Source organism: Phallusia mammillata, chromosome 5, assembly GCF_965637545.1.
Source record: "Phallusia mammillata chromosome 5, kaPhaMamm4.hap1.1, whole genome shotgun sequence".
Taxonomy (NCBI): domain Eukaryota; kingdom Metazoa; phylum Chordata; class Ascidiacea; order Phlebobranchia; family Ascidiidae; genus Phallusia; species Phallusia mammillata.
The window spans coordinates 28,009,807-28,035,803 of NC_137256.1; the positions used below are offsets into that span (position 1 = coordinate 28,009,807).

General features: G+C 36.2%; 1 protein-coding gene, 2 long non-coding RNA genes and 1 pseudogene across 5 annotated transcripts; 3 read left to right on the forward strand and 1 right to left on the reverse strand.

Annotated features, from left to right (window-relative positions):
* Positions 1-434: 434 nt before the first annotated feature.
* On the forward strand, positions 435-10,426 carry LOC145229764 (ankyrin and armadillo repeat-containing protein-like; annotated as a pseudogene). Its single transcript, XR_013860476.1, has 11 exons — positions 435-458; positions 1,776-2,043; positions 2,431-2,554; positions 2,736-2,848; positions 5,043-5,208; positions 5,756-5,858; positions 6,150-6,275; positions 8,885-9,101; positions 9,669-9,779; positions 9,854-9,963; positions 10,233-10,426. The product of XR_013860476.1 is annotated as an ankyrin and armadillo repeat-containing protein-like (transcript).
* On the reverse strand, positions 2,556-4,088 carry LOC145228856 (uncharacterized). The gene is made up of 4 exons (XM_080094065.1): positions 3,854-4,088; positions 3,658-3,789; positions 3,564-3,590; positions 2,556-3,233 (listed from the first exon to the last, which is right to left on the reverse strand). The coding sequence occupies exons 1-4, from the start codon at positions 4,071-4,073 to the stop codon at positions 2,932-2,934; spliced, it is 681 nt and encodes a 226-aa protein (XP_079950191.1). The 5' UTR covers positions 4,074-4,088; the 3' UTR covers positions 2,556-2,931.
* Positions 10,427-21,914: 11,488 nt separating the features above from the next.
* On the forward strand, positions 21,915-23,563 carry LOC145229414 (uncharacterized). 2 transcript variants are annotated; one of them, XR_013860436.1, is made up of 4 exons: positions 21,915-22,341; positions 22,623-22,757; positions 22,928-23,015; positions 23,317-23,563. It is a non-coding gene; the product is annotated as an uncharacterized LOC145229414 (long non-coding RNA). The 2 variants fall into 2 exon arrangements; XR_013860435.1 differs by having other exon boundaries at positions 22,623-23,015.
* A 414-nt stretch (positions 23,564-23,977) lies between these two features.
* On the forward strand, positions 23,978-25,285 carry LOC145229416 (uncharacterized). The gene is made up of 3 exons (XR_013860437.1): positions 23,978-24,661; positions 24,729-24,831; positions 25,166-25,285. It is a non-coding gene; the product is annotated as an uncharacterized LOC145229416 (long non-coding RNA).
* Positions 25,286-25,997: the final 712 nt, after the last annotated feature.

Sequence of the window (25,997 nt, forward strand, 5' to 3'; positions counted from 1 at the left end):
CACTGTGTAAAACAATATGTTTATTAATAAAATCGGTCAAATGTTTTGATAAAATATATTTTTGCGGGAAAACAACGCTGCGATACGCGTGAATAATTTCGCGACGGTTTCTCGGAGCGACTAGGGACGCCACATTCGTTCGATTTTACTCTTGATGGGAAAAGCTTATACACGTGAATGATGTTTAAACAACAAATTTACGCATATATACCATTTATTGTGACAATGACATAATAACACATGATGTTTCGCGATCCGAAAATTACGGTATATTTCGCGACCGGAATTTGGGTCGCAACCCACAGTTTGAGGAGCCCTGCTCTAACAGATACTTATTTGTATAACACGCCTTCCATAACCTTGCAAACAACAAACTGTAGTTTTCCACACAATACCAAAAAAGTAGTACTGTTGTGTGTCGGATTTATTGAGAAATGATAGCATTGTTCGATGTTGCGGTATAAACTAGAATTTCGAACAAAAGAAATTAAACAATGGCTCGTCTGTTCTTTTCGACTCTCACGGGTGTTTCTGTCAAACACAGCATATATTAAGTGGCAGGATTACGTCTGGGAAGCCGTTTGTCGTGAACCCGGTCGCGATTGACTAATAAGAAGACAATAGCGGACATATTATACTGAAGTTATGGAATTAAATTTGAGACGAACACATAAGATTTAAGTGACAGCACAAAATGTTGATGGTTGCAGTACCTGCTGAAGATTGTGTGTTATGTTTTAGGGCAGTATTTTATCTTAAACAACCAGTTAAAATTGTCTACTGACATGTGAGAAAATTAAAAGTATTTCTAAAACTAAATTCCCACAAGATGTATTCTATATACACCAGTTCTTTGACAGTTATGTTTATGAAAAATAAATTACTCAAGTCTTAGTTTAGTGTTCCGAAATTTATACAAGATATGTAATTTTATAAATTTTATGAAAAATGTATCTATATTGACTTCAATTCTTTTTTCAGATTACTTTTTAATTCATTTTGTTTCAATTTAATACTTGTGCAAGAATGTAAAATGTCTTCATTGCGACCACAAAGTGCAGCTGGTGTGCAGGACAATAGAAATAATATTGACACAAGTTTAAATTTGCCATCAACACCTGCAAATGGGGAACAGAGGTATGAATGACTGTGTTTAAAATTAATGTAAATTACTACAGTGTATTACTTCTGGGTATTCTATTGTATCACGCCCATATCTCGCAGAATCTTTAATTAATGTAATTCAACAACATAATTACAATTGGCTTTATCAAAATGACAACTTTATTAATAGATCAAAACCATAAACAGCATGGCTTAAACTGACAATCACTGTTTGCCTTTTTAACTATAACGCAGCAAAAACCAATGGATGACAAACTGATGATGCCACATAGGCGAAATATATGTTCCATTATTTGAACCGACTGATACAATTGGCTTGTTGTGTATGTTACAGTCATATTATTATATAAATTATAGCAATTTATGACTATACATAAAATTTGAATAGGAACACTATACACGGACTTAAAAAGTAATTTAATCATAAACATAAGTGCCAAGGAACTGGTGTATATAGAATATATACATTTTTTCTCAAGTGCTTTATATACTGTGTTCTACAGCTCAATTGACAACCTGCACTGATGATAACAACAGAGATTGTTGAAACGCCTGCATAATGTATTCTATATACACTAGTTCCTTGGCAGTTATGTTTATGATTAAAATTAATATTGCTTTTGGTAAACATATGCAACCTTCTTTTACAGAGCTGGTTTAACACCTCGGCCAGCCACAGTAGGTTTGGCGACTGGGAGGTCAAGCATATCATCAACAACTCCTCGACAATCGTTAAATTTGGCATAGTTTGTTGCTGTAATAATCCTGGCACAAAACTTGTCATACAGACACCGTCAGATGACAGTGGGCCAGACAGGGATGCATTGTCATATTATGACAGCTTTAAGAAGGAGGAACTTCGGGAGTTGATAGTGTAGTTGATAGTACAGCTAGCTGGGTGTTGTCGCCGGATTTCCGGTAAAATTTACATTACTCTCATCCACAGTTTAACACTCACAAAATAAATTTGCTGTTACAATATTATAGCCACTATTTACCTAGAGTGTCCCTGCTTTCTGTAGACTGTGTTACTTTTATGCTTAGGATAAGATTGGTTTAGATATTTGCAGTGGTGGGATTTAAATTTTTTGTCAGCCGGTCCTATCACAAAAGTCATTTGTTTCAACTGGTTAAAGTCCATTGACGGTAACCAGTAATGCTAACCGGTTTTCTGATCTCATAAAATTTCGTGAGACGGTTCTATAGAACTGGTGCGAACCGGCTGAATCCCACCATTGAGTATTTAGCACAGTGACATAGTTATAAGATATTGTCAACACATTAATGTCTTTTGTGTTTTTGCAGAGGAAACTCAACATTACCGTGTGGACTCATTTCCAACCTAACTTTAAACCAGGACCCACAAATCACTTTGCTTTTTCCCAAAGACTCGAACGTGCCTGATTTGGAATACAGAGAACTACACCAGGTAATAAATAAACTTTTAATGTGAAAAAATTAACCATGAAATTTTTGTGAAATGTAATGAAGTAACTACAAACAAATGTGGCAGTACAAACAAGAATAGAAACAAGTGTTTGCTTGTGTGTGTTGTGACATCAGTGCTTAGTCTTCCACTATAGACTTCTGTAACATTTGTTTTGTTTAAGATTGTGCGAGAGTTAACTAACGGAATATACGGTGGAAATCAGATGTTTGGAACCAAATTTTGACCGGAGTTCAACCGGTCAGATTCCAGTTGTGTACAAAGATACCCGAGTCGGTAAGAAATATATATTAAATATTTACTTACAAATAAATAAAAAATACAAAAGCCAAACACACCACTCACACATTTAAAGCAAGTTATGGCTGGAAAAATTGGTGGGTTGCTTGCAATTTGCTTAAATGTAATCTTTGTTTCTCAATTTCTAGTCTTTGTTTTTCAACCCGCAGCAAGTCTTCGAGAACTTGTAAAATTTTCATTTGTACGTTGCAACTCTCGTTTAAATCCTCATTGTTTTGGTTTTGCTTTTCTGGTTTGTCTGATGTCACATTTGTAGCCGAAGTGCTAGACCTAGATGTTTCGGAATTATTGTTGGTTTCATTTGACTCTTGTTCGGCTCTGGACTTAATTTGAGCTTTTCTATGCTGCCATGCTGACAAGCCTGAAAAATATCACATGTTAGTAATATACATATATATATGTTAGGTATGTGTATGGTTGGGCTGTTGGATGCACACAAGCAGTAAATAGAAAACTTTAAAAATTGTTTTAGACCTGGCAAATCTGTTGTAGATGTTTAATTAATATTTTGTTCAGCATTACACCAGTTGAATAACAAATTTGTTAAATATTCCACCTTGTGGACAGAACACTGGTTTATTGGAACTTTTTATTGTTAAGAAAAAACTGTTTTGAAGAGGTTTAGTAAAGTCTGCCACGATTTTTACATGATTTTTGGTGTATAAAACGATCAACTTTTAATGAAACTTACCTTTTTGTCTTTTTCGGTGACATTTTCCTGCAAAAGACAAAGTTGAAACAACTGTTTTTTATCACATTTAAATTATTATTCTGTAAAACCCTACCTTCCAAATGGCCTTTAAAAAACTGGCTGCTTCGGAAGGTTTTTTCACAGTTTGGACAATGAAAATGGCTTCGAGTTTCTTCGAAACTACTTTTTCTTTGAAAACAGTCTTTCCGGCAGGGCAGAACATATGCTGTAATGCACATGTGTGGAAACTTAGTTCAGGCTTTGGTAGTTGTGAAAGTGCATGCCCATACCTGTTTGTTTCGTAACTTGAATTTTGAACCGATATTTAAAATGAACATTGGTCACATGATTTTTAAGGTGAATGTGGCAAGGAAAAGTTCTATCGCAACATAAAGGACATTCGAGTCCCTTTATTGACCTCATCAACTTATCAATACTGCAACTGAATCTTAAACTGGCTTCTTTTTCGGCCATTTTACTTAATTTCTCAAACAGCTGTAAGAATAACATTGCAGTGTTTAAAAAATACCTTCAGAAAGTTTGCAAAAATGAACAAAACAAAACTGCTTTTTATTTTATCTGTACTTTTAAATGAAAGTTAAATACTTCCAGACTGACACATATTTTATTATTATTGCCTAATTAAAACCTTACTTAACTTTGAATGCTTTCAAACTGGCTAAGGCGCGACTGAAAACATGGCGCTTTTGAGTGGTGCTTGTTTTGCACCAGCAGCGCCGCGCCATCACAATGTGACGCTTGTGAATAGAGGGGTGTATGTAAATACCACTTGACCACTTGACCGCTGTGGTCGCTGTGGCCAGCCTGTACACACTTTCTAAATGCTGTGGCCAACCTGTAAATACTGCTTGACCGCTGTGGCCAACCTGTATAGGTAAATGAGACCTGATTAAAGTGTTATTTCCAATACAACCCTAACCCAACTAACTCTAACCGTCAACGCTTGTGTTAAAAAATTGGTCAAAACAGTTATGTAGTAAATGCAGGTTGGTCACAGCGGTCCACAGTATATACAGGTTGGCCACAATGGTTGCACAGTATATACAGGTTGGCCACAGCATTTAGAAAGTGTGTGCAGGCTGGCCACAGCGACCACAGCGGTCAAGTGGTCAAGTGGTATTTACATACACCCCTCTATTCACAAGCGTCACATTGTGATGGCTCGGCGCTGCTGGTTGCACAATATATACACTACAGCAAAATATATACTGGCCACAGTGGTCACGCGGTTTTTACAGGTTGGTCACAACGGCCAAGCAGTGATTACAGGTTGGCCACAGCGGCCACACAGTATTTACAGGTTGGCCACAGCACTTAGAAAGCATGTACAGGCTGACCACAGGGTCACAGTGGTCAAGTGGTATTTGCATACACCCCTAAATTTATGAACAGATCCATGCATATTGTTTAATATATTTTTGCATTAATTATTTTGAACTAACAATTGGATTTTTGCAGAGGTTATGAAGTGCTTGCGATGTCAGTAGATGTCTACAACATGTGGCTGCATCTTGTATTTTCTGATCACTCACTTGTTATAACTGATGTGATGGATTTGGATTTTGAAAAACTAAATGTCACTTCAGTTTCCTGGTTCCATGGCTCGTGTGTCTGGGATATCAAGGTTTGTCTTTACAACATACATATATTAAAGTTACATCACTAAAAAAAATTATATTTCACCACAAAAGACAATTGTAAACAATAAATCTTATTAATCGGGACACACTGCTCTTGGATATCCAAAATACTGAAAAACAGTGACTGATCATTTTTTAGTGATTTATTTATTTTTTAATTGTTGAATGTGCTCAAACAAGCATCGTCAGTTTCTGTACCCCTCACATCCATGGAGATCATAACATAATTCATAACAAAAAGTATATAAGCTTATGTCAATAGACATACTATAACTATTCAAATATCATCAGTAGTGGCTGAAAATGAATGAAATGTTGTAACGTCAGCTGCTGTAATCATGTCTCATTAGTGATCTGCTCCACACTAATTATGACAGTGGAATTATAAATGTAAACCAAATTCAGAAAAGTCTTTCTGATTTAATTTATTTAGTCAAATTCTTGTTTTGTTTTTGCCACTGATTTAAATCACTGGGGCACAAAACCCTGTTTACATGTAATAATAGTTTCTTCCTTATGGTGTTTTTGCAGACTCTTCCTGATTGTGCTGAGTCAGCAGTTTCACTGTCTGATTGTTTTGTGCCTTGTTCAAATGATGGCAGAGTCAGGATTTGGAAAAAAATACCAAACATGTGTACGAACCTTATATATTGTGGCTGTTTGTAGGATATATGCATTGGACAAACAATAAGAACATTATATATTGTGGCTGTTTGTAGGATATATGCATTGGACAAACAATAAGAACATTATATATTGTGGCTGTTTGTAGGATATATGCATTGGACAAACAATAAGAACATTATATATTGTGGCTGTTTGTAGGATATATGCATTGGACAAACAATAAGAACATTATATATTGTGGCTGTTTGTAGGATATATGTATTGAACGAGCAATAAGTTAGTTATTAAATATTTGTAGGTTCTGAAACACACAATTCTATTGGAAAGTATGGAGAAACACTCCACAGACACTAAAACATCGGTTGAGGCACATTGTATCTCCGTTCGTAATGACGGCAAACACATGACGGTTGGCGACAGGAGTGTGAGTGTCCAGCAGTATGTATTCAACATACTTCCTAATTCAATTTGTAGTCACCTTTATGCCTGGGCACTTTAGGGAATTCTGTATACAATTTGAACACTCTTTATCATAAATATGCATCAGTAGTTTCATCGCTGGTTTCTAGACTGCATCTATTTTAGCTTGTTATGGGTCCCCTTCCCTGAAGGGGACACATATTGATTTTACTCAAAATGTTTGTTTTTTTCTTTTTTTTTCTTCTTTTTTCTTCTACCCAAAGTTTGTCCGACTCGTTTTTTCATCAAATCCTTGATGGATTTGGATGAAATTTACACAGATGGTAGATGTAGTTATGTAGATGTGCATCCCACTTTGTTTTTGTTGATAACCCCAGTATTTACCCCGCTAGCTCCCTAAAATGGGTATTTTTCCCTCGAAGTTTGTCCGACATGTTTTTCCATCAAATGTTTGATGAATTTGGCTGAAATTTACACAGATGGTAGATATAGTTATGCAGATGTGCATCCCACTTTGTTTTTGTTGATAACCCCAGTATTTACCCCGTTCGCCCCCTAAAATAGGTATTTTCCCCCGAAGTTTGTCCGACTCGTTTTTTTATCAAATGTTTGATGGATGTGGCTGAAATTTACACAGATGGTAGATGTAGTTATGTAGATGTGCATCCCACTTTGTTTTTGTTGATAACCCCAGTATTTACCCCGCTAGCCCCCTAAAATGTTTTTTTCACCCCGAAGTTTGTCTGACTTGTTTTTCCATCAAATGCTTGATGGATATGGCTGAAACTTATACAGATGGTAGATGTAGTTATGTAGATGTGCATTCCACTTTGTTTTTGTTGATAACCCCAGTATTTACCCCGCTAGCCCCCTAAAATAGATATTTTCTCCCGAAGTTTGTCCGACTCGTTTTTCTATCAAATGCTTGATGGATGTGGCTGAAACTTATGCAGATGGTACATATAGTTATGTAGATGTGCATCCCACTTTGTTTTCCGGATAACCCCAGTATTTACCCCGCTAGCCCCCTAAAAGGGGTGAGTTTATAAACAATGTCAGAATTGGCTAAAATTTGGATAGCTTGTAAAGTATGCCAATTATCGTTATTGCGCCATTGCAGTTCGGGGGTTGTTAACAGCCCTTTGGCGTCAGAAACATTAACGGTTGTTGCTCAAAACACCTCTAGTGGTTGAAATTTTAAACGTTGGCAGATTGGACTGAAATTTTGCAGTACTATTGATTGAGTCATTGTGGTTTCCTACTTTTAAGTTTGTGTGTGTTGAACCTCAATTAGTTATCCTACTAGCCCCCTAGAATGAGTTTTCCAATTTAAATAGTTTTTACTCCATATAGCATATTTAGATATGCACAGTACCAATCACGGTGTTTGTCTTCACAATACCAAACTTACTCATTGTTATCTATTGAATTGCATTAATTTCAACTTTGCATGTGAGGGCACCCATTAGTTTTTGCCTGCAGAAACAACCAAGGTTATAAAAGACGATGGCTAATATGGGACCCAATACAAAATAAGCATAGGAAATATATTTATGTTTTAAAATAGATCATAGTGTATGTGCAAGGGCAATATGTGCTAAGCCACCCTTCTAGTTTTTAATGGGTCCCCTTCCCTGAAGCGGACACATATTGATTTTACTCGAATTTTTTCTTTTTTTTTCTTTTTTTTTTCTTCCTTTTTTTTTCTTCCCAAAGTTTGTCCGACTCGTTTTTCCATCAAATATTTGATGGATTTGGCTGAAATTTACACAGATGGTAGATATAGTTATGTAGATGTGCATCCCACTTTGTTTTTGTTGATAACCCCAGTATTTACCCCGCTAGCCTCCTGAAATGGGTGAGTTTTTAAACAGTGTCAGAATTGGCTGAAATTTTGATTTCATTTCTTGTATTTTGATTTGTATAGCCATTTATAGGTGTCGATTGTTGTGTTCAACCCTGTAGGCCTAACACGGTTGTTGCTCAAAACACCTCTAGTGGTCAGTATTTTAAACATTGGCGGATTGGGTTGAAATTTTGCAGTAGTATTGATTGAGTCATTGCGTTTTTTATTTATTTTTTAGTTTGTGTGTCGCACCCAATTAGTTGCCCTACTAGCCCCCTAAAATGGGTCAGTTTTTTAAAACGTTAAATAGGACATACTTCAAACAATATCTGGGGTGAATCTAATTTTATAGTTTGTATTCTACATAGTATTATTATTTAAGCCCAGTGCCGATCACTGTGTTTTACCTCACAACACCCGACTTTCTCATGGTTATCTCTTGAATTGGATTATTTTCAACTTTGCATGTTTGGGGACCCATGAGTTTTTGCCTGCAGAAACGACTAAAGTTATAAAAGACGATGGCTAATATGGGACCCAATACAAAATAAGCATAGGAAATATATTTATGTTTCAAAATAGGTTATAGTGTATATGCAAGGGCAATATGTGCTAAGCCACCCTTCTAGTTTTTTTGTTTTTCAAAAACTTCAAGCCACAGTAAATTTGGAATTTGGTTTTGAGTTGTTATTTTCGATTTGTTCTTTTGTAATCCTTAAGACTAAGTAGTTTTGTGATTTTTATGACAACCAATCATTTGTTTTTAGTGTGTACGACCTTATGACGTTTAAGAGGATATCATATATTTCGTGGCACGACGGGGATATATTAGGCATTGATTACTCACATTGTGGCACGATGCTTGCAAGCGCGAGTAGAGACCGGTGTGTTCACATGTTTACCGATGATTATATTCTGTCCAACACAATCGTTGACCATTCTGCTGCCTTCACTGCTGTAAAGTTTGCAAACCGAGATCACGAGGTAAACTGTTATGTAGTTGAAAGTAGAATAACTGGGTATTATAGAATAGTTGTTTTGATTCTAGAATATCTAATCCAAATGTTATATAATTTTTTATTGTGATCTGGACAACAATGTTTCCGGAGTTAAACTGTCACTGGTGTGGCTATTTCGATCCAGTTGACATAAAATGTAAATTCAATGTACTAGTATCATTTACACGAACTACAATGAACTGTATTAAAACGCTGGAATAAAATTATACAAGTTAACAAGGTTAAATTTGGCAAATGCAACACACACGTTTAAGTGATTTGCCTTTGTTTGAACCAAATATGTAACATTTGAAAATCTGACTTTTTTCCGAACCTTCCTTTGTACATTGCTTTTTACTTTGCCTAAGCTTTCTTAATTATATATATATATATATATCAGTCACAGTGAAACTGTCCAGTTTTCAGCTTCATTTGTTTTCACACCACTTTTGTGATTTTTGTGTTTTAGTCTCATTATGTTGTTTAACAGAGAGCATAATTGTTTAATCTTGATGCTGACAATTCTTGGTCTAAATCAGATTTGTAATTGCAGTTTCGACTTATGAGCTGTGGAACAGACAAGTCTCTCTACTACTACAACTGACATCAGTCGAGAACAACATTACGTTGAGAAACACTCGATGGCTGACATGGCCATTGTTGAGTAAGTAAACAGTAAATCCACAAAATTTTAAACCCAGTCACTCTAACTGTGGATTTTATTCATCGATGATTCAGTGCTTGTTGCGTGCAGCTGCAATTTAACCGAATATGACATCTTTGGTGCAAAACGCTTGTTGCAACCTCGTGTGTTGATAAAAACATCTATGTCCTCCCGTACACCACAGGTTAGTGTTGGTTTGCATTTGTTGAGAAAATTGAAAAGCAATTTACAGTTATGCAGTATTAATAAGCATTTCCACTTAATTCAATCAAACATGTTTTATTCATGTCAAATGACTAAATGTGTGTCTAGCAAATTTACTCATGGTAGGAATTTCACAATACTGGCCTTTTACAAGTTTGCATTTTTTCTGCATCAGTTTTTAAATTGCTTTAATGTATTTGCAACTGTTTTTCCAATTAAAATTTTTAACAAGAATCTTTTGTTTCGCAGGAGATTGTGTGTGCATGATCAGCGGGCATTCAAAGGTAGCAGTTTCCCTCACGTTCGACAGTAGCTCTCACTTAATCTCAGCCTCTGCCGACAGTTGTATATTTGTCTGGACAATCAGCCATCGGGTGGCAGAAGAGCTTAAACAAACACAGAAAGGTGCTACTTCCACACCTGGGGAAAGAGACGTGTCTGGCGCTCATGGAGGAAGGAGGTATGAGCAAAAAGCCAAGTTATGCGCAGGCGGCAACCGACAGTGCAGTGAGTGCTCTAAAAAGACCAAACTGCTTGAGTTTTAAAGCTACGAAACAGCTTAAAAGAGAAGAATTATGGAACCTAATGAAGGAAATCAATTTCCCTTTAAGAAAAATCGTAGGAATAGCTGAAATGAAAGGCACTCTTGTGGATGTAACCTGCACAACAAGAGAAAACGTTTTGGACCTGCACAGGAAATTATTGGAGGTATCGTATGTTCAAAACTCAAGGCTGTATGAAAGCGATACGATTAATGTAGGCGTTGGATGGGTCCCGATACCGTTTCCAAATGCCTTAATTGCTAAAAATATGGAGGAGCACTATGGCAAAGTAAATAAAATAGTACATAGAAAAGACAAAGAAGGACTTTTTTCCGGTATGAGGATAATTACCATGAACAAAGTTGATCTCGAAAAAAACCCCATACCCAGCTACATTCGGGTACATAGTAGTGAATTTTATGTAACATATCACGGTCAAGCAATTACCTGTAAATACTGTGGAGAAACAGGCCACAAACAGTCTGCTTGTGCAAAAAGAAAGGAGGATTTTCCTTTGTTAGAAAACAGGCAGCAACAAAATAAAACCCAAGCAGCGCCGCAAGATAAGGAAACTGGGTCACGCTTGGAAACCCAGATCTCAGATAAGGAGGCGACGACTCAACGCCTCCAGTATGATAGTAACCCTGTCCCAGAGGCATTACATGAGATTGAACAAATCAACCAAGAAAAACAGGAGATTTTGGCAATTATTGACCCGACAGTGACTCGCAAACGACCACGTAATAGTCCAACAGATTTTCCGGAAAGTAAATCTCGTAGTCTATGCGAATACACAATTCCAGTAAAGTGCCCAAGCTGCAATACTGGAAGCTTAGTGGACCCAGACTGCAAGAATTTCTTCTGCTGTAAATGCAAAAAAGAATATATAGTGGCCAAGGCTTGTTGCGATGAGGCAAACTTGTTCCTTTTGCCACAATTCGAAACAGAAACAAAATGTCCAAAATGTCAAGCACCAATGAGGCTGATGCCATGCTGTAACGAAATGCAACCGGAATACATAATGGACGGAAACTTGTTTGAATGCATCCGATGCCAAAGGTATGCCATTACTTGTGAATGTAATACAGTTAACGCTCTTCCTAAGATAGCTATGAGCAAAGAATGTTCAAATCCCGCCTGTAGAAGAAAATTAGTCCACTGCAGTTGTGGGAAAAAAACCGCTGTCAACATTGAACCTAGTCAACCTTATAATTGTAATTGTGGGTTTGAGTATGAGTGGGATATAGAAGAAGGTGTTCAGAAATATCAATAGTTTGTTGTTGTTGTTTTGTTTTTGTTTTTTTGCTTTTTTAACTTTCTCTTTCGGTGATGTCTGTATTAAATGTTGCCTCTTTTAATGTGGGGGGTATAAGAAATCATAAAAAACGGAAAACTATATTTCACTTTCTTAAAAGGAAGGCATTTCATATAATCTTTCTCCAGGAAACGCATTGTTCATCTAATGAGGAAAAATTATGGGAATTAGAATGGGGTAACAAAATAGTTTGGGCACATGGCTCTACCCGCAGTAAAGGTGTGGCAATCCTGATCACAAAAAACTTTTTGCACTCACCCAAAGTTGTAGAAGTAGACCCCGAAGGGAGGTACGTTTTCATCGACCTCGAATATAACAACCGCGAATTGAAACTTTGCAATCTATACGCGCCAAACAACGATGACCCAGTTTTTTTCGACACGCTTTTTGCGAAAGTAGGCGAGGAGGATAACTCAAATCTCATCATAGGCGGTGACATTAATGTAACGCTGCAGGATAATTTAGACAAAAGCCAAGGCCCCCCTAATCCCAATCGTAATTCACGAAACAGTATTCTCTCACATATGGAAACTTTTAATTTATGTGACGTTTTTCGTAAGATGCATCCGACCACCAAAAAATTTTCGCGAGTACAACTTAACCCTTTGGTAGCTACCCGCATCGATTTCTTCCTGCTTTCGGAACACCTAAATAACAAAGTAACATCTGCCGATATTGTACAGGGGGTAAAATCAGACCATAAGATCGTATCATTCTCTCTTAAATTCTCACAAACTGTTAGAGGTAAAGGGTATTGGAAATTAAACACAAATTTACTATCGGATAAGAGGTTTATTTCCATCATCCAAAAAACAATTCAGGATTATAAGATAAACAACGCTCAATGTGACACAAATCCGCATATTCGGTGGGATGCTTTGAAAGCCGTAATTCGTGGAGAAACCATAAAATACAGCATCAAAGTCAAACGAAAAAACTCTGCTAAACAGCGGAAGTTGGAGAGCGAAATAGAAAAACTTGAACAGGAAATAACCCAAGGTAACCCTGACTTAATAGAAAAACTAACCAAATTAAAATTTGATTTGGACATTCTAATAGAGGCCCAAACAAAGGGTGCGATGGTAAGAAGTCGAGCGAAGTGGGCAGAAAAGGGTGAAAGAAATACGAAGTATTTTTTAAACCTGGAAAAACGTCATGCGGTGAAAAAATCGATCGATCAATTGAAAATAGGCAATAACGCTTGCTCAGACCAAAAGGTGATCTTAGATGAGTTGGTAAAATTTTTTCAACATCTTTACCAACAGCCTGATTCTCATTATGCAACATCAGAGGTGACATCACGCCTTTTAAAACTTAATTTGCTAAAGTTAAATCAATCTCAGTTTGAAAATAGTGAGTTGCCGATTTCCGAAAACGAGTTATACGCATCGCTTAAATCTATGCCCCGAAATAAATCACCGGGCCCAGACGGATACCCTGTCGAGTTCTATGAAACATTTTGGAATGACCTTAAAGGCATGTTTAAGGATGCATGGACTTATTCCGCGCAAGTAGGACACTTCAGTCCAACGCAGTGCCAAGGAGTGGCGACCCTCATACCAAAACCCAATAAAGACAAACAGCTCATCACCAATTATAGACCCATAACACTGTTAAACGCTGACTACAAAATCGTGTCCAAAGTCATAAACAACCGCATAAAATCCAACCTGGATCACCTCGTCAATCGAGACCAGAACGGGTTCATTAAAGGGAGGTTCATCGGGGATAATATTCGTTTACTGTTCGATGTGATTGACCTTGCTGATAATCACCAATATCCAGGGGCCATACTGTCTGTAGATATGTACAAAGCTTTTGATACAATCGAGTGGAGGTTCATTTACGCCGCATTAAAAACATTTGGTTTCGGAAATAATGTTCTGCATTGGGTACAATGCTGTTACTCGAATCCCACTAGCACCATAATTAACAATAATTTTTTGTCACGGCAAATTAGTATCAAAAGGGGGGTAAGGCAGGGAGACCCTTTATCTCCAACTTTATTTGTACTTGCCATTGAATGCCTAGCGGCAGCGATGCGAAAAGATGGCGAAGTAGGAATTCATTTATTGGGCAATGACTTTAAAGTGTCACTCTTGGCAGACGATACGCTGATTTTTTTGAAAGGGGAACCAAACAATTTTGATCGAGCCTTTGCGATTCTTAATGAGTTTGGCTTTATGTCGGGCTGTAAAATAAACATCAAAAAATCGTTAGCGTTCTACATTGGGTCCAAAAGATCATCGCAGATTAAACCTTACCTAGATAAAGGCTTAACATGGCCAGAGACGTCGTTTCGTTATCTCGGAATCGAATTTCCTGTCGCCAAAAGAACTTTTCGACTTAAATTTTGCTGGTATTATTAAAAAAACCAAAACAATACTAAATATTTGGTCCTCTAGGGGACTTACCTTGATCGGACGGGTATGCATTCTAAAAAGTTTGGTTATTCCCACCCTGACCTACAAAGTTAATGTCGTGCCTATCGCTCTGCCAAGTGCATTTCTAAAAGACCTCAAAAGGACAATGTTCAAGTTTATCTGGAACTCAAAGTGGGAAAAGGTCAAGCGCACTAAGTTGTGTGGAAAGATTGAGGCTGGTGGCATTAATATGCTGGACCTCGACGCGTACTTAGTGTCACTCGGTGTTAAATGGGTCAGCCGGCTGTTTGATGATTCGTATACGTCTCCCTGGAAAACCATCGAAACCTCACTTGCCAATTCAAGGGAATTCAACTCATGGTTAAGCAGTAACATTTCGCCCACCTCAAAAGCTTACATGAAATCAATACCACTTCGCACGCTACGAAAAGCAGTCTCCGATTGCAAACTTTTTGCGAAACTAACCAGGTTACCCACAAACATCTCTAGGCCCCTTCGGCTCAACAAAGAAATTAAATATCGCTCCAATGCGTTCTACATCCCAACTCTTATTCGCGCCGGTTTACTTAGTTACTACGATCTAATTAACAAAGAAGGCCACTATATGACTTACGACGACCTCGCATTAAGATTTAACTTTACACCAACCAATCACGGATTCATTGAATTTATTAGACTGGTTTCTGCCATCCCAGCGAATTGGGACGAACTAGACAAAAATGCCAGCCAAGAAAAAGTTCAAAAGACCTCATTTTGGTTAGACACAATCGCCAAATTTAGCGAGGTAAAACAAGCCTACCAACACGTAACAGATTACACAACAGAATCACCTCTCCACCAACAGAAAATATGGGAAAGGGATTTGGGTACGGGAACGAATATACCAAACTGGGAACACATATACATTAATAACTATATTTGTACGATAGAAACAAAATTAAGAGCCTTTCAAATGAAATTGAATTTAAGAGCCATCTTGACTAATGATAAATTGCATACAGTTGGCATAGTACCCTCACAACAGTGCGTTTTCTGTAAAGATTCTCCAGAAACCCTTTTACATCTTTTTTACTCATGCACTGTAACTGCAAAGTATTGGGAAAATGTTACTGCGTGGATTTCGAGCAAACTGTCAATGGATGTTAGACCTCGTGCAATTTTATGTTTATTTGGAACTGATGACCAAGAACTGTTACTAAACTGCATCCTTCTATGTGCGCGATATGTTATTTTTCAGAGCAAATACGCGCAAAGCAAACCAACTTTGCAAAGATTTATTTATTCTCTAAAAACGCTAAAGCACTCGGAGTTTCTACTTGCAATTAAAACCAACAAACGCCCTGATTTTTTACGTAAGTGGTCCGGCCTTTGATTGTCGTGTACTTGACTTGGCGTATTTCTTGTCTTGTTCGTATTCTTTCTCATTTTACTTGTTATCGTAATAAAAAAAAAAAAAAAAAAAAACTTCCACACCTGGAAGTCCAGATTTGAATATAACCTCGTATTTTGCTACAAACGAGTAGTTCACAATGGAAATAATCGCTGATTCCCCGCATCCTAGTACTGTTGACATCCCATTCAGTGATGAGTTTGACGACCCTTCAACTTTGACCTTTCACAACAATCCAGGTAATGTCTGTTGCTGCGGTTTTCAAATGATTTGTCCATTAGTTGAGGTGTTTATATACTTGATTTTTGATCCTTGATTTAAACAGAATGCCTGGTTATGTTACTATTATCATATTTATTAACATTCGAAATACACTTTTCATGCATTTTATTATGATCCTTTATTGTTACAAAACTTACAATTGCTTTTTTAGATGCTGAGCAACAAAATACTGTTGAGTCATTGTTGCCAAAGTGGGTGACTAAGCATTTGTTCAATGATGAGTCAGGGTTATTAAGCAACAAACCTTTACCTGAACTTGGGAAATAGGGGGATAAATTACACAAAGAAAAGGTGGGATGTTGGGATTTAACCTTACAAATATGTGAGAGACTGAAAACTTTGAAACAACACTAAAAAGTTAAAAAATAAACTCAATTCATATTAAGATACCAAATGGACAAATTATTTTTCACTTTTCGTAAAGTCCATGTTTTGTTAGTTTTAAGGCCTAGAAATGTGTTTCTTGGTGACTTTTCTTGGTGGTTATAAAAATATGTGGTCTCCTGTCAGTATTAGTTAAATAATTGAAATATTTCAATGTTGTTTACCTTTCGAAGAAGCCATAGTTTGTTGGTTTATTCAGGAAAAACCCAAAATTCAAAAAATGTGTTATGGTCCACTATATCCAGATCTGTTTATAAGTTTAATGAGGAAAATAACGGCCCAAATAAACGTAAAACAGCAACATGCTTTATTGTTCAAACATTTCAAATGCTCATGCCATCATTAGTGATTTGTGGTAATTTTGGCATCACTTACCAACACTGCACTGGTGCATATAACTTAATAATTGCAATACTTCAATGTTATTTGTAGGAATTTTATGGGAATCGTAATGACTGCGGTGTTAAAAAGTTGGTTGAAACATTACTGACCTCAACATTGTCACTGATTCAAATCATATTTCAATGGTCATCAAATATACTTTTTTTACACTCTTTAAGCCATGTGTGCATATAGTACTGGGATTGTGTCTTTCTGTTTTTCATTTTTGGGTTAATGTGTTGGTCTCAGAAGGTAACATTTGATAAGACATCTTACATTGAAATTCAAGCCGTTATTTTTTGTTTTTGATTCAAACAGGCTAACTTATGTGGATACAAACCCCTATCCTTTCAGCACCAATTATTGTTTCTACTTTGTATTTGTAGCCTAATTGCTGTATATGTTCATTAGTGTGTCCCTTGATTTCACATACCTGCCTGCTTGAAAACATTTGACATTGCATCGCTTCAGACAGTAAGGTTGCTGAAATAGTTTTGATAGAAGATGTGTTTTGTAGATGGCATGCTTCCAGTAAATGAAATGTCTTATTTTAGTCGATCCTATTTTGTATGTTTTCGCTTGTGTTCAAAATTCTGTTGCATGTTTTTGGCGTAAATAAAGTTTCCTTCTAGATCCGTCAGTGTTGTTTTGCATTGTGTAAAATATCTCTGTATTATGTTTGCCTTGATACTTAAGAAGGAAACCATAAAATCACATGTAACCGTTGAGATTTGTCAAAAATGTTTGTTTACAAGCTGTTTGTGGAAATTTGGTCACGCACTACTGACAATGTCATGAAAAGTGATACCATAAAAAAATACTTTGTTATCAATTGCGGCATGAATTTGGGGAAAAAATTGCACTTTTGGAGTCAGAATAATATTTTGTGTTTTAATTTGCCGAAGTTGTTTAAAAACTTTGTTAGTGAAGTTTTCTAAATCTAATTAACGTGACGCAATAATTCATAAGTTTGGCAAATATGATTTCAGTGTTTAGTTATGACGTAAAATTTTTCCAGAAGTTACCAGTGCCGAAATTGAGCTACTGCTTGCTATGTCCGATTTTGTTTTGTGCCAATCAATGGGTAATAAATTCTTTTTTTTTTTTTTTAATTGATCGCGTGATGACGTTTTGCCGAATGCAAACTCAAATAAAGAAGTACAGTTTCATTGGCCTAAGAACGATAGTAGTGCGTCTTTTTGCTGCAAAAGTGATTTGCAAGTTAAACCTTTACACCTCGATGGAAAAGCAAGTTCAGGAGTTCGTTAATATGCATTTATTTTCGAAAAATATTGAGCGGGAAACATATTTATTGAACAACTGTGAAAATAAACATTGCGTCATCAGCGATCAACTGTTTGTAAACAGACGTGGCGAAAATTTTTATCTTAAAAGTTGAGACTGTTTTTGGTCGTTTTGTCGCAAAATTATGAAGATCAAAGACAAAATCGTTTGGTAACTCGTTTTTGGAAAAATATTCTAAAAGTTTGAGTATAAATTTAACTTGGAAACATTGTCTGCCGATGACTCAGTTTTTCAGTTTACTAAGAAAAAACTTTGATTTCACTTCTAAATGTCTTCTTGTATTCTTATTACAGGCGTGCAAAATCGCCAAATGACACATACATACAGACATTTGAATCATACCTTGGATTTACTGACAGATTCTTTTCTTCGTGAATGCACCCCTACATTTATACGGTATTTGGTTTTGCTCTATAAGGACATTAAAAAAGCAATGGTTTTAGGTATCAACTTTTTTGCAAATGACCAATTACCATGATAGTAAGTTTTTTGTCATTATGAAATCTTTTTAACCAGGGGTGATAGAGTAGAATGGCATACATAATTTTGTTGTTTATAACTAGCCTGCATTGCTGTGCTGTTTATGTTTGGCCCGGAAACAAATTTTTATGGTCAAGTATAGCTGACACTTGCCACAAAATATTGTTGAGAACTATAAGCTTGGTAAAGCCACATGTGCATTTTAAACTTTGATTTCACTTCTAAATGTCTTTTTGTATTCTTATTACAGGCGTGCAAAGTCGCCAAAGGACACATACATACAGACATTTGAATCATAGCTTGGATTTACTGACAGATTCTTTTCTTCGTGAATGCACCCCTACATTTATACGGTATTTGGTTTTGCTCTATAAGGACATGAGAAAAGCAATGGTTTTAGGTATCAACTTTTTTGCAAATGATCAATTACCATGATAGTGAGTTTTTGTCAGCATGAAATTTTTTTTACCAGCGGTGATAGACTAGAATGGCATATATACATCATTTTGTTGTTTATAACTAGCCTGCCTTGCTGTGCTGTTTATGTTTGGCCCGGAAACAAATTTTTATGGTCAAGTGTAGCTGACACTTGCCACAAAATATTCTTGAGAACTATATGCTTGGTAAAGCCACATGTGCATTATAAACTTTGATTTCACTTTTAAATGTCTTTTTGTATTCTTATTACAGGCGTGCAAAATCGCCAAAGGACACATAGATACAGACATTTGAATCATAGCTTGGATTTACTGACAGATTCTTTTCTTCAAGAATGCACCCCTACATTTATACGGTATTTGGTTTTGCTCTATAAGGACATTAAAAAAGCAATGGTTTTAGGTATTAACTGTTTTGCAAATGATCAATTACCATGATAGTGAGTTTTTTGTCATCATAAAATCTTTTTCACCAGGGGTGATAGACTAGAATGGCATACATAATTTTGTTGTTTATAACTAGCCTAAATTGCTGTGCTGTTTATGTTTGGCCCGGAAACAAATTTTTATGGTCAAGTATAGCTGACACTTGCCACAAAATATTCTTGAGAACTATAAGCTTGGTAAAGCCACATGTGCATTTTAAACTTTGATTTCACTTCTAAATGTCTTTTTGTATTCTTATTGCAGGCGTGCAAAGTCGCCAAAGGACACATACATACAGACATTTGAATCATAGCTTGGATTTACTGACAGATTCTTTTCTTCGTGAATGCACCCCTACATTTATACGGTATTTGGTTTTGCTCTATGAGGACATTAAAAAAGCAATGGTTTTAGGTATCAATTTTTTTGCAAATGATCAATTACCATGATAGTGAGTTTTTTGTCATCATGAAATCTTTTTCACCAGGGGTGATAGACTAGAATGGCAAACATAATTTTGTTGTTTATAACTAGCCTGCCTTGCTGTGCTGTTTATGTTTGGCCCGGAAACAAATTTTCATGGTCAAGTGTAGCTGACACTTGCCACAAAGTATTCTTGAGAACTATATGCTTGGTAAAGCCACATGTCCATTTCAAACTTTAATTTCACTTCTAAATGTATTTTTGTAATCTTGTTGCAGGCGTGCAAAGTCGCCAAAGGACACATACATACAGACATTTGAATCATAGCTTGGATTTACTGACAGATTCTTTTCTTCGTGAATGCACCCCTACATTTATACGGTATTTGGTTTTGCTCTATAAGGACATTAAAAAAGCATTGGTTTGAGGTATCAACTTTTTTGCAAATGATCAATTACCATGATGGTGAGTTTTTTGTCATCATTAAATCTTTTTCACTAGGGGTGATAGACTAGAATGGCATACATAATTTTGTTGTTTATAACTAGCCTGCATTGCTGTGCTGTTTATGTTTGGCCCGGAAACAAAATTTGATGGTCAAGTGTAGCTGACACTTGCAACAAAATATTGTTGAGAACTATAAGCTTGGTAAAGCCACAAATGCATTTTAAACTTTGATTTCACTTCTAAATGTCTTTTTGTATTCTTATTACAGGGGTGGAAAATAACCGAAGGATACATATGCTAAACCCAGGGGTTCCGCATCTTTTTCTTCGCTGTAAGTTTTTAAAGCTGTGTAATTGAAACCCGTCATAAAACATACTTTCAGATTTGCACTCTTTAAGCCACATGTGAGTATAGTACTGGGATTGTGTCTTTCCGTTTTTCATTTCTGGGTTAATGTGTTGGTCTCAGAAGGTAACATTTGATAAGACATCTTTCATTCAAATTCCAGCCGTTATTTTTATGTTTTGATTCAAACAGGCTAACTTATGTGGATACAAACCCCTATCCTTTCAGCACCAATTGTTGTTTCTACTTTGTATTTGTAGCCTAATTGCTGTATATGTTCATTAGTGTGTCCCTTGATTTCACAAACCTGCCTGCTTGAAAACATTTGACATTGCATCGCCTCAGACAGTAAGGTTGCTGAAATAGTTTTAATAGAAGGTGTGTTTTGTAGAAGGCATGCTTTCAGTAAATGAAATGTCATTTTTTAGTCGATACTATTTTGTATGTTTTCGCCTGTGTTCAAAATCTGTTGCATGTTTTTGGCGTGAATAAAGTTTTCTTCTAGATTGATCAGTGTTGTTTTGCATTTTGTAAAGTATCTCTTGATTATGTTTGCGTTGTTTCTTGAGAAGGCAGATAGAGATTGATTTAAACATAGAATAAAAGGAGTCCATAAAATCACATGTAACCGTTGAGATTTGTCAAAAATGTTTGTTTACAAGCTTTTTGTGGAAATTTGGTCACGCACTAATGACAATGTCATGAAAAGTGATACCATAAAAAATACTTTGTTATGAATTTCGGGAACAAAATGCACTTTTGGAGTTAGAATAATATTTTGTGTTTTAATTTGCCGAAGTCGTTTAAAAACTTTGTTAGTGAAGTTTTCTGAATCTAATTAACGTGACGCAATTATTCATGAGTTTGGCAAATATGATTTCAGTGTTTAGTTATGACGTAAAATTTTTCCAGAAGTTTCCAGTGCCGAAATTGAGCTACTGCTTGCTATGTCCGATTTTGTTTTGTGCCAATAAATGGGTAATAAATTCTTTTTTTTGAAAAAATTGATCGCGTGATGACGTTTTGCCGAATGCAAACTCAAATAAAGAAGTACCGTTTCATTGGCCTAAGAACGATAGTAGTGCGTCTTTTTGCTGCAAAAGTGATTTGCAAGTTAAACTTTTACGCCTCGATGGAATAGCAAGTTCAGGAGTTCGTTAATATGCATTTATTTTCGAAAGATATTGAGCGCGAAACATATTTATTGAACAACTGTGAAAATAAACATTGCGTCATCAGCGATCAGCTGTTTGTAAACAGACGTGGCGAAAATTTTTATCTTAAAAGTTGAGACTGTTTTTGGTCGTTTTGTCGCAAAATTATGAAGATCAAAGACAAAATCGTTTGGTAACTCATTTTTGGAATAATATTCTAAAAGTTTGAGTTTCAATTTAAAGGTGGCTGTACACAGGATCCGTTTCGGTCCGTTTTCGTCCGTCATGCGTATACGCGCGTAAATTTCGGTCCGTCGCCTTCCGTCGACGTGTATACACAGAATGCGAACCATGCGTTTTGTCCGAAAACGGACGAAACGGACGTTAACGCAAGGCCATCCGAACAAATAGAACATGTTCTATTTTTTCGGACGTAAGCATGCGATTTTCGGTGTAGTGATAGCGCAAAACTGAGAGATATTTCTAGATTGGTTGATCAGTATCAATTATTTTTTATCAAATCACAAGACTTGAAGCCCTCTTGTTTCTAATAATAAATAGAAGTGAAGTAATATGCAAGGTTTTATTATTAAATTGGCATAAAGACAGGCTTCGAGCTCGACTGGAATGCAGAACAACAGCGGGATACAAAAAGCTAATAATGTAAGTAACAATAGCTTTCCGGGAAACAAGTAAAGGGTTCAGGAAAGAGCCAGTTCATAACTAAGTTCTGGCAGTTAATGTCATTGAACACAAAGTTTCTGAAAAAGGAAACTGTACATATGCCATCAGGGTTTAGAAATTCGGAACTATGTTGTATTAATATTTAGGATGTTGCTTATGAAATCATAAGTCCATAGTTGTTGTTTACATACACCCAAGTACTGGTTGATGTTTCTGCAACAATCTGTGAGTTATGCACTTCAAGTTATGTTCATTTGTAGAATCCTTTGATTGAGCAATATCAACTAAAGAAATCAAGTTTAACAAGAAAAACTAGTTAGATAGAAACCTGCTTTGGAGAGAAGTCTACCTCATAAATGCCTGTAATTCAACTGCAGCAGAGTTTGGTTTAACAGGTAATTTAACTAATTTTTATTACAATGTGGATACATTTTTAATGGTTATAGATATTTTGTGGTTTTTACCACAATTTGTTTTGACAACTTTTTATTGTACATTGAGGAGGATTTAATCTGCTTATCAAATGTACAAGTATATGTGGCCTGCCTGTTACTTTTTTCTCTAGGAAAAATGTGAAAGAAAGGTGACATATGCAACACCTATATAAAAAGACAGAAAATCCAATGGTTTAAGTTTTATACACAACACCACAGGTATGTAAATTAAATGATTTATGATTGATATTTGTAATAAACCTACTACATGTGGTACGTTTGTAAGGCATAGACTCAAACAATATTCTTTCAGAGTACTGCAGGGAAAGATTTCTGATCAAAAATAGTATTATGTTTCACATCTTCATTGTAATTTGTAACCAAGGTTTGTGTTTAATATGAGAGATGGAAACAAACTAGAAAAGTCAAATGAAATGAAAGATTGCACTTGTGGAATAAACAAAAGTACTTCTAAACTAATTTGTACATATTTTTGCATTTATGTTTTTGTTATTTGTAGGATACCTGCAGGCAACAACCAGCACATTGCCAAATTGTAGAAGCCACCTACTGATGCTAGGATTGCCTTTTATCTTTCCAAAATAAGAAAACGCTTGAGGGAATCGAAAGAGGGTACCAGGAGTGGTTTTAAAAGCAAATAAAATTCTTTAGAAACATATTGCTTATGTGCACTGTGTGTTTGTACTTTTTTATTTTGTCTGCTTCAAAAGTGTATTTAAGAAAAAAAATACAAATATTTTGTGACATTTGTTTTCCACTAGCAATGTTATTGTACTGCTATCTTATTTGAGCAAGGTTTGTCACTAGCAAATGAGTTGAGTTGAGTTTATGCGAAGGTTAGGTTGGATAATGTTGATTGTAAACATTTTAAATTGCATTTTGTGGTCGGTGTGTTCGAGTTCAGTAATATTAAAATCCCACCACCACGGTGATAACCCAAATGCAAGAAATTAGCGGTGTTCCTACTTCGAACAGCCAAACAACTGATTTGAAGTAGGATGCAGTCAAGCGAAACGTCGCATCGTTCGGATCCTGTGTATACCACCAAAACATTCGGAACGTAAATTCGGTCCGTTTACGCACGTCAGATTACGGACCGTTTTTTGCATGCGTTTACGCACGTTGACGGAATACGCAGTCTGTGTACAGCCACCTTAACTTGGAAACATTGTCTGCCGATGACTCAGTTTTTCAGTTTACTAAGAAAAAACTTTGATTTCACTTCTAAATGTCTTTTTGTATTTTTATTACAGGCGTGCAAAGTCGCCAAAGGACACATACTTACAGACATTTGAATCATACCTTGGATTTACTGACAGATTCTTTTCTTAGGACACACACAAGGTTGGTGGTTATGTCGTAACAATGGACGTATGATGCAATGGTAACAACGGCGGAAATTTTTTTGCTATTGGGGAGCGTTACTGTGCGTTACAACTGTAATTTGACGTAGTAAGCAAGTAATGGGGGATTGTGGCAGACTGTGGCCGCGGGCCACATTAACATGTTAGACCGGAAACTGTCCCCGGGCCGCTCAAAATCCCGTCGCGGGCCGGATCCGGCCCGCGGGCCATATGTTGCCCACCCCTGCTCTATAAGGACATTAAAAAAGCAATGGTTTTAGGTATCAACTTTTTTGCAAATGATCAATTACCATGATAGTGAGTTTTTTGTCATCATGAAATCTTTTTCACCAGGGGTGATAGACTAGAATGGCATACATAATTTTGTTGTTTATAACTAGCCTGCATTGCTGTGCTGTTTATGTTTGGCCCGGAAACAAATTTTCATGGTCAAGTGTAGCTGACACTTGCCACAAAATATTCTTGAGAACTATAAGCTTGGTAAAGCCACATGTGCATTTTAAACTTTGATTTCACTTCTGAATGTCTTTTTGTATTCTTATTACAGGCGTGCAAAGTCGCCAAAGGACACATACATGCGGACATTTGAATTATAGCTTGGATTTACTGACAGATTCTTTTCTTCGTGAATGCACCCCTACATTTATATGGTATTTGGTTTTGCTCTATAAGGACATTAAAAAAGCAATGGTTTTAGGTATCAACTTTTTTGCATATGATCAATTACCATGATAGTGAGTTTTTTGTCATCATGAAATCTTTTTCACCAGGGGTGATAGACTAGAATGGCATACATAATTTTGTTGTTTATATCTAGCCTGCATTGCTGTGCTGTTTATGTTTGGCCCGGAAACAAATTTTCATGGTCAAGTGTAGCTGACACTTGCCACAAAATATTGTTGAGAACTATAAGCTTGGTAAAGCCACCTGTGCATTTTAAACTTTGATTTCACTTCTAAATGTATTTTTGTAATCTTGTTACAGGCGTGCAAAGTCGCCAAAGGACACATACATACAGACATTTGAATCATAGCTTGGATTTACTGACAGATTCTTTTCTTCGTGAATGCACCCCTACATTTATACGGTATTTGGTTTTGCTCTATAAGGACATTAAAAAAGCAATGGTTTTAGGTATCAACTTTTTTGCAAATGATCAATTACCATGATAGTGAGTGTTTTGTCATCATGAAATCTTTTTTACCAGGGGTGATAGACTAGAATGGCATACATAATTTGTTGTTTATAACTAGCCTGCATTGCTGTGCTGTTTATGTTTGGCCCGGAAACAAATTTTCATGGTCAAGTGTAGCTGACACTTGCCACAAAATATTGTTGAGAACTTTAAGCTTGGTAAAGCCACATGTGCATTTTAAACTTTGATTTCACTTCTAAATGTCTTTTTGTATTCTTATTGCAGGCGTGCAAAATAGCCAAAGGACACATTATGTGTGTCACACATACATACCGGCATTTGAATCATAGCTTGGATTTACTGACAGATTCTTTTCTTCGTGAATGCACCCCTACATTTATACGGTATTTGGTTTTGCTCAATGAGGACATTAAAAAAGCAAAGGTTTTAGGTATCAACTTTTTTGTAAATGATCAATTACCATGATAGTGAGTTTTTTGTCATCATGAAATGTTTTTCATAGGGGTGATAGACTAGAACAGTGCTCTTCAATCTTTTTTGGTGTGGTGAACCCTTGAAGTTGTTGTGACGAACTCATGCACCTTGTTTACTTAAAAGGTAAACTGAGATAAAAAGCGATATGAAAAATTGTTATGCATATCATTTTGTCAAATAACTCCA